This window comes from Delphinus delphis, chromosome 8 (genome assembly GCF_949987515.2).
Source record: "Delphinus delphis chromosome 8, mDelDel1.2, whole genome shotgun sequence".
Classification (NCBI taxonomy): Eukaryota; Metazoa; Chordata; class Mammalia; order Artiodactyla; family Delphinidae; genus Delphinus; species Delphinus delphis.
The window spans coordinates 11,172,743-11,182,073 of NC_082690.1; the positions used below are offsets into that span (position 1 = coordinate 11,172,743).

At 41.4% G+C, this 9,331-nt stretch overlaps 1 protein-coding gene across 1 annotated transcript; it reads right to left on the reverse strand.

Moving 5' to 3' along the window:
- Positions 1 to 284: 284 nt before the first annotated feature.
- LOC132429358 (olfactory receptor 8C8-like) lies at positions 285 to 8,940 on the reverse strand. Its single transcript, XM_060017601.1, is given in 4 exon segments — positions 285 to 473; positions 475 to 909; positions 911 to 1,196; positions 8,918 to 8,940. Coding segments are annotated over 4 exon segments (933 nt in total).
- Between the last annotated feature and the right edge of the window lie 391 nt (positions 8,941 to 9,331).

A 9,331-nucleotide genomic window follows, 5' to 3' on the forward strand; every position in this document is an offset into this window, starting at 1 on the left:
AGAAACAAGGTGGGAGGTGGTGTGAAAAGGAGTAGGAATCAAGCTGAGTCTCTGGAGCCCACTGTTAAGAATAAAGCTCATTCAGTGAGTAAGCATGGAACTGAGAACAATCATGAGACTCAATAATATTTGCATGTTTAAATGGCATGATTAGACAGAAAAAAGGATCTAAGGCAAAAACCCTGTTCTGAAGAAAATTATGGGAAAACACATTCACACACACACACACACACACACACACACACACAACAACAACAACAACAACCCAGCAATACTGGTTCTGCTTAGTTCGCAACTCTCTTTAGGGTTTTCTTCAGAGCAAGTTTGACATCCTTGTTCCTTAGACTATAGATGAGAAGGTTCAACATGGGGACTACATTGGTATAAAATACTGAGAAGAACTCCCATTGGCCCACAGAACCATCAGGAAAGGTCTTGAGATGTGTAAACAACCCAGAACCATAGAAGAGGGCAAACAGTTATTATGTGGGAGCCACAAGTACTGAGGGCTTTGGACCAACCCTGAGCTGATGAGATGTGGAGGATACTGGAGAGGATCAAAGCATAAGAAACAAAAATAATGAAGCTACATATTATTACAACTGTGCTCACAATAATGGAATCCACCAGCTCACTGGCATCCGTGCTGCTGCAGGACAGCTGGAGGAGGGGGAAGATGTCACACATGTAATGGATGGTGATGCTGGAATCACAAAAGGATAATCTGACCATGTGACCTGTGTGGGCCATGGCACCGGCAAACACCATTACATATGAACCAAACATCAGCAAAGAAGAGACCTGAGGGGACATGGTGACTGTGTACAAAAGGGGCTTACAGATGGACACACAGCGATCATAGGCCATGGCTGTCAACACATAGCATTCAGAATGGACAAGGAAACAGAAAAGAAAAACTCAACAGAGTCATGCACTCTGCAAAGGAGATGATGTTCTCTGACACAAAGCTCATCAGCAGTTTAGGCGTAATGACCAAGGAGTGGCAGAGATCTATGAAGGACAGGTTGAAGACCAAAAAATACATGGGAGCGTGAAGATGAGAGTTCAGGCATATCTGATTAATTAAGCTCAAATTCCCTACCACAGTGACCATACAGTTCAATAAGAAGAGGAAGAAGAGGGGTATCTGGAGTTGACTTTGGTCTGTAAGTCCTACCAGGATGAACTGAGCCATTTTCCACAGACATTATCGGCAGGGGTGTGATCTGTGAGGAAATGAGAGAACAATGTCACATCAAGAAGAGACTGAAATCCTTTCTTTCTAGACCGAGGACTTGTTCCATGGGGGCTCAAGGGTGACTGCTGGGACAGCACTCTAGAAGAGCCAGAGTGACAACTCCGTATCTTTCAACTTTCTTCTCTCAGCTGTCCTTTCCTTCCATGTTTTTAAATCTCAGCTGCAACTCCTCACCTCCCTTGGGCTGACACGATCCAGGATAAAGTCTTTCAGCAGGGGTCCAAAGTGATGTCCACATCTGAGAGATAAGGAAAAATATCTTGAAGAGATGAGTAGGCTGGCCAAGGCCATACAGCAAGAGAGGAAAGGAGTCCAGAGTGGTACCCGGGACTCCTTGCTATGGAAATTCCTGAAGCTTGGGACAGTGAGGTCACTGCGATCCCCACTGTGCCCACAGGTCAACCTATTCTCTTCCTCCTACCTTTCAGAAACTCAGCACCAGGCTTAGCAAAAGTACTGAGCGTGTCCCCTACGATCCCGCATTCCTCCCATCCATTCCCTTTAACCAATCTTACCCCAAAATCACAATGGATTGTTTAAGAAGGGCAGGTGGCCTCCCACATCTCTCCACTGCTGTAGCAGTGGGAATGAACACATCAGAACGGAGAAGACTCGCCACCCAACTTCCTTCAACCTGGAGACTTCACTACTACCAGGCCTTATGTACTCTTTTCCCTTCACTGGCCGGAAGGAGACAGAGGTTTTGACAAAGGAGGAGGCAACATCCCTTCTGTCTGTAGATTCGCATATGTCTTCAGGGCAAGGCAAATGCATCAGCTTTATGTCTCCAAACCATCAGCGGGCTAATAGTGTGAACGCATCTTATTCTCTGTGGATCTCAGCAACTTGTTTGGAAGCTTGGAAAATGAGCCTCATTTAGGATCACAGTTCGATCAGGCTCCTTAGGGAAGAAATTACTGAGCCTGTGTTTACATCTTTTGTTAGTAAGTTGATATTGGTACATTTGGGACTCAATGTTCTTCTCCAACTATCAGTTCACATTAAGAATTTATTGATGTGTAATAAATTATCATAAACTTAGTGGCTTAAAAGAACACCCACTTATTAGTCATAGTTCTGTAAATCAGAAGTCTGGTATGGAATCACATGGCTGGATTCTCTGCCCAGGCCGAAATCAGGATGTGGGCAGGGCTGCATTCCCTTCTGGAGGCTCTGGGGGAAGAATCTGTTTCCAAACTCATTCAGGTTGTTGGAAGAACTCAGTTCCTGTAGTTGTAGAACTGAGAGCTCCATTCCCTTGCTGGCTGTCAGCTGGGGGTCACTCTCAGCTTCTAGAGGTTGCCTGCATTCCTCATCATGTGGCCCTCTTGTCTTCAACCTGGCGGTAAATGGAGAATCCTTGCTGTGCTTTGAATCTCGCCGACTTCCCCTTCTGCCACTAGCTTGAGAAAAACTCTCTGGTTTTAATATGCTCATGTGATTACACTAGGCCTGCCCTGATAATCTCCCTAATTTAAGGTCAACTGTACCATATAACATGCATAATCCCTAAAGTGATATATCGTTATATATATGGTTCCTTCCACATTCAAATAAGAGGGGATTATACAAGAGGAAAAGACATTGTGGGGCGGGTCATGTTTCAGAATTTTGCCTGCCACATCTATCTTCTCTGGAAATCTATTCTTCACACATTTTATATGGAATTACTTGTGAAAATGCTGTATTCCCTTGTTTAGCTTCTCTCTCAACACAGATGCAAATTCCTCAGAAAGAGCCTTCTAGGGTCTGCTCCCCAAATTTGGTGTCCACAGCCTTTTCTCCCGTGTGTCTACTTCTTGAATTTTACTCTCTAGTAGTACTTCTCATGCATTTTGATGATTTCTTGGCTTCATGCCATTTCATCTGCCTGAAATGCCTTCTCCCTTGTTCTCACTTGGATACCACTTACTCATGCTCCGAGACTTGTTCTGTCATCATTTCTGATAGAACATCTATTCTGACCTCTTCTCCTGTCTCTACTCCCGGAACCTAAAGTGCCTTCTCTGTGTGCTGCTGAAGCATCTTCTGCATTTATCTTCTCCCATTTATATACAGTGAGTTTACATGCGTACCTTCATTTAAACTGTAAACTCCTAGAGGGCAAGAAGTCAATCTTATTTATTTTTATTCATGCTGCTATTAACAGGTCTTTCTTTCTATTTTTTCTTTTTTTTGTTTTGGTCTTTATATTTCTAAATAACATGCGGTTGTTTCTTGATTTTTCACTATTATGTCTTGTCAATTGTCTTTAAGTCTGGGAAATTAAATCTAGCCAATTTTCACCTTCTACCACCGCAAATATACTTCCTAATGTCTTCATCTTCCCAGTACAGTTAATTTTTAAAGTTCCATTAATATTCAGTGTTTACATGATTATGAGGATGTAAATGCTTTGCACATCTAAGGAGTAAAATACGCTGATTACTTTTCCTTCACAAGCCTGTTTTCTCTAGAGTAAATAATGGTCTTGGTGGATTTAAGCTGCAAGGTACTCTGAATACAAAAAGGAATAAGATGCAGATCCTGCCCCTTGGTTCTCTCATTCTAATTAGAGAAGCAACAAAAGAAAGTGAGAACTGCACAATTTATAGATATCTGGCTGTAGCTACAATACTAAACTCTTTCATTAACTTATCCTTTATGATCTTCAGAATTATCTGAGAAAAGTATTTCTGTTTTACATATGAAGAAACCAAAGCTGATGTTAAAAAGAAATTTGCCAAAGTCATAACAACTAATGGCAGAGCCAGGATTTAAACACAGATCTTTCTTAATATAAAATTAATTTCTCTTACAATGCTATACAGAAAAAAGGGAGTAATTACTATCATAGAACTTTGTACAAGGTACAGTAGTGACATGTATTAATTAAAAACCTTTTCATTATAATAAATAATTACTTTTCATTGTAAGTGAAATGATATTGAGACAAACAAAAAAGTTCACTTAACTGGCAAGTCCAGGGATGCATTATGCTTCAGAATTGAATGGATCCGAGGAATCCAGAGGGTTGTGTCTCTTTCTTTCAATTACTTGAATATGCTTGGTTCTACCTGGCTTTTTTCTCAGACAGACTTTCTCCTTGTGTAGACCAGAAGACTCTACTCTGTTCCTCATGAATATGTATCTCCACCTTTATTATTCTGACTCATGCAATGAAAAGATCACTCCTTTGCTTGATCTTATTTTAGCTGAAATTTCAAAATGGACCTTACTACGAGTTGGGGTATAACTCAAGGGGAAAATGGCTTACCATGAGACCATATAGGACTAGCTTGTTCTGTGGGGCTCCTCCGCCCTTTTCCATATACTCAGATCACATGAAATTGAGTAGCTCTTATCTAGGTACCTACTTTTGTAACTTCCAGTGTCAGCCCGCGGCAGGCATCAACATTATCACCCTTCACCCAAGACTACCCAACAGGTATTTTGAGCTTTTATAGTCCAAAATGAGGAGAAGAAATAAAAAGAAAGGAAAAGACTCAATATGTGCTGCTCAATGCCTGTACTTTTAATTTCAGTATTCTGTTAAAAGAGATGCATCTTTCAAACATAAGTGATGCCAAGAAAATGATCTCACCCTCAACTGCTTAACTCTGGGTGAGATTTCAAGAGAATATCATTCTCAAGAAGGGACTGGAGAGAGACCAACCCAGTGAAGAATCTCATTGCTTGCTTGATTTTGCCTATTTTTCTTCTTTTCCGTGTTCTAGTCTTTAAGATTTTACTTTTAAAACTGTTACAACACAAATTTTATTCTGTATTTGACCTCTCTGTTATTAGTGTCTATTATTTCTTTACTCCACACATAGTACTTTTATAATTCCATTTTTTTTCTTCTCTCAAGGTACCAAGAGGTGACACTTCAAATTGCATATCCTTTCCCTTCCCTTCCTGTATATCTCACTCTCATCTCTTGAGACAGATTCTTCCTTTTCACATTTAGTGTGAACTTAACTCTTTCTGACCATGGTTTTGGATCAAATTAGATCCATCACAATCACAACTCTTCTCTCTTTCCTAAGCTTTTTCCACCTGCTCTTGCTCACTGCAAAAGCTTGAGGTCTCTAGAGCAGGAGTGAGAGAGACTGCTTCCTGGGATTTGGAGTTTTTCTCTCTTAATTTACAGTTATTTTGAAGTTCGGACATATTTTTGTCTTTGGATTATGCTGTGGATATTGTTTTTATAAATTTTTATTTGTTCATCTTATTCTTCTGTATTGCTTTCACCAGAAATATTGGGAGATGCAGATCTAGGCAGCTGTCATTTTTTCTGGCTTCCTGAAAGTCTTCTTAAAAATAACACCTGGGGCATATATCCAGAGAAAACCATAATTCAAAAAAATACATGCACCCCAATGTTCACTGCAACACTATTTACAATAGCCAAGACATGGAAGCAATCTAAATGTCCACTGACAGAGGAATGGATAAAGAAGATGTGGCACATATATACAATGGAATATTACTCAGCCATAAAAAGAAACGAAATTGAGTTATTTGTAGTGAGGTGGATGGACCTAGAGTCTGTCATACAAAGTAAGTCAGAAAGAGAAAAACAAATACCGTATGCTAACACATATATATGGAATCTAAGGGAAAAAAAGTTATGAAGAACCAAGGGGTAAGACGGGAATAAAGACACAGACCTACTAGAGAATGGACTTGAGGATATGGGGAGGGAGAAAGGTAAGCTGTGACAAAGCGAGAAAGTGGCATGAACATATATACACTACCAAACGTAAAACAGATAGCTAGTGGGAAGCAGCCGCATAGCACAGGGAGATCAGCTCGGTGTTTTGTGACCACCTAGAGGGGTGGGATAGGGAGAGTGGGAGGGAGGGAGACGCAAGAGGGAAGAGATATAGGAACATATGTATATGTATAACTGATTCACTTTGTTATAAAGCAGAAACTAACACCATTGTAAAGCAATTATACTCCAATAAAGATGCTAAAAAAAAGGACATTAGGTAAATACTAAGGAAATCTGTATAAAGTATGGATTTTAGTTATTGATAACATAACAATATTGGTTTATTAATTGTAACAAATGTACTGTAAGATGTTAATAATAGAGGAAACAGAATGTGGGATATATGGTAATTTTCTGTACTGTGTTCTCATTTTTCTATAAATCTAAAACTGTTCTAAAAAATAAAACTCATTTTTAAAAAATGAAGAAGGAAACCAAGAAACAGGAAGATATAGGATCCAGAGAATAGGGGACCTAACATAGGTACAGGGACCTAACATAGGTAAGAGGTGAAGAGTACCCTCAGAAAGATGGTGAAGGGGGATCTCAAGATGTTAAATCTTCAACAAAGTAAGAGGGCATCCTGTCGTCACTGGAGTGGATCATAAATTTATTGGAAAGACATCTTAAAGAAGATAACACTTTTAGACTACCAGCTAACATCATATAGCTACAGCTGTACATACTAAGAGGAGATCTGTACAAATGGGCACGAGGTTAGGGATAAATCACAGAAATCCACAGAATATTAAGCAAATGAAGGCACCTAAAAATGTTCACTTCAAGGAAAACAAAATAGGAAACGAAAGCAAAAATAGCATTTTATGTACTATCTATAAATACTGTTTAATAATCTAACTGCCAAGATTTATCTAACAATTTACAGTTATAACCATATTGCAAGAAAGAGAGGCGTGTGTGTGTGTGTGTGTGTGTGTGTGTGTGTGTGTGTGTGTGTGGTGAGAGGGAGGTAAGATTCCACAGGAACTCACACTGGAAACTATTAGAGTAATCTAAACATGAGATGAGGAGAAGCTTATCAAATCAGTATAATTGAGAGAGAAAGGCCAGACCAGGATTTCAAGGAGATAAGTTCTCTGGGACTTGGAGGCTGGATGAAGAAGTTGAGTGAGAAGATGTTTACAATTTATTTGTTGCCTAGGTGGTAGTGAAAACAAGCTTATAAATTAATGACCAGAGGAGGAGCAGTGCTGAGAATCGCCAAATAAATGCTGACTGCAGTTTGGGGCACTTTAACTTGAGGAACATAAACAGACATAAAACAGAACCGTCCAGGAGGCAGGTAGGGAACAGGTTCAGGCTGTACATTCAGGTGAATATGAATGAGGAGAAGAAGAACAAAAACTTATCAGATCCTATGTTCCAGGCAGTGTTCTAACATTTTACATGTAGTAAGTCATTTATGCCAAAAGACAATTATTCTCATCTCACAGATGAGGATACCAAGGGTGAAAGAGGTCACATAAATTGTCTAAAATTTCACAATTAGAAAGTGGAGAATCCATCTGGGTTTAAATTTCAGAAAGTCTGACTTGACGGCCCATTCCCTTAAACGCTTTGCCCCAAGTCAAAACCTCAGACTAGCAGAATCATTGACCTGCTCTGCTCTCCTGACACTGAGAGAATAACATATCCACAACTACACTGCATGATGTGGGTGTTGCCAACTGCTCAGAATTGGGTGAGCATCCTTTGTCAGTGGTAGCACAGCTGCCAGTCCTTTTGGCCTGCCCCACCCTTGCAGAACCTCTGTCTACCAAGCTGTCTATAAGATGCCTTATAGATGCGGATACCTGCCACATCTGCCTATTCTCCAACCCTGGTTTTAGAACTTCAAACCAATTGTCTGAATTCCCAATCTTCTTTATATTAACTCTTTTCTATTTAAAAGAGCTAGTCATTTTTTTCTAGTTTTATTGAGGTATAACTGACATACGACACTGAATTAGAGTCACTTTCTATTGTTTGTGCACATAAACCCTGATACAATATTTCTCCCCCACATGTATCAGCCAAAGTATGATCTAACTGGCAAAACACTTATCTGTCAAATGGGTTAAATTCTAAGTTAGAAATATGAATAAACTTTGCAGTACAAGATTTCAGGGTGTTTTAATTCTGTTAATCATTGAAATTTGTGTAATCTTTGTACCTTACTTCTCAAAAGAGAATATTCTAGCTTCTTCTTTGGCAAACAATGTCACTATTGGTTTTCCCAATAAGTCCTGTTTCATGTAACATAAATTCATTTGCTACAACTTTGGATTTTTCCACCAAAAATTATTAGAAGTTATAAACATAGTTTATATTTCCTGAAAAATATGGGTAAGTCAAATCAAAAGGACCTTCTTCAGTGGAACTTATGGTTGAGCGAGGTCAGCAAATCTTCTCCACAAACTTGGCCAAAACTGACAAACACAATGATTTCAACACTCTGGAAATCAACCAACGCACACAACAATCAGAAATGCTGATGCTTCAGAAAGTGTTGAAGTTTATGTAAGAACAATGGGAGTCTGTGATATTTTACACGGGACTCCTCCCAAGGCCCAATTCTGCCTGGCTCTTCGAACTGTGTATAAACACCGTACTCTAGTTGCTGAATTTGTTTCTCACAGGGCTATGTGTTTCCAACTCTGAAACCCTACTCCACGTATACTGGGGTTGACGGAATAATAATAAATTGTAGATAAAAGAAATTTTGTTATATTCAAATGCTTTTTCCCGGCTGATTTGCTTATGATGAATAATATTGATCTGGGGAGCCAGGGCCGCAGCAGCGAGAGCGGCCGGCTCCACCCGCTCGACTCCTCCCACAGCCGCCGCCGCCTTACCGCCGCCGCTCGACGCGACGCGCGGGCCAAGGTTCGCTCCACCGCAGACTCCCGGAGCCCAAGGGCATCCCGGAGGCCCTGTGCCTGAGCGCAGGCGCAGCCTCACTCTTACCTTCTCCGGAGAATCCCTGAAGACCCGGCGGGCGCAGGAGGCGGCTAGCGGCCCCTGCGAGGTCCTGCGCGAGGGCTCCCTGGTCTCCGGCATCTGCTGGGCCCCGAAGTAAGCGGCGCTAGAGAACGGGCAGCCTGAGAGCCCCGGGGGGCCGGCTGGGCCTGGGTGACCGCTCGGAGGCTGTCACGGGAGATGAGTGGGGCCTGCGGGCACGCGTGGCCTGGGCCACCGCCAAGGCCTCCTAAGGCGGCAACTGCGAGATGGACGGCACGGAAGCCACCCTGGGGCAAATCAGCGGCTAGCACCAGAAGCGCCGTGCAGCCCACGCCCCGGCCCACTGCAGCCCC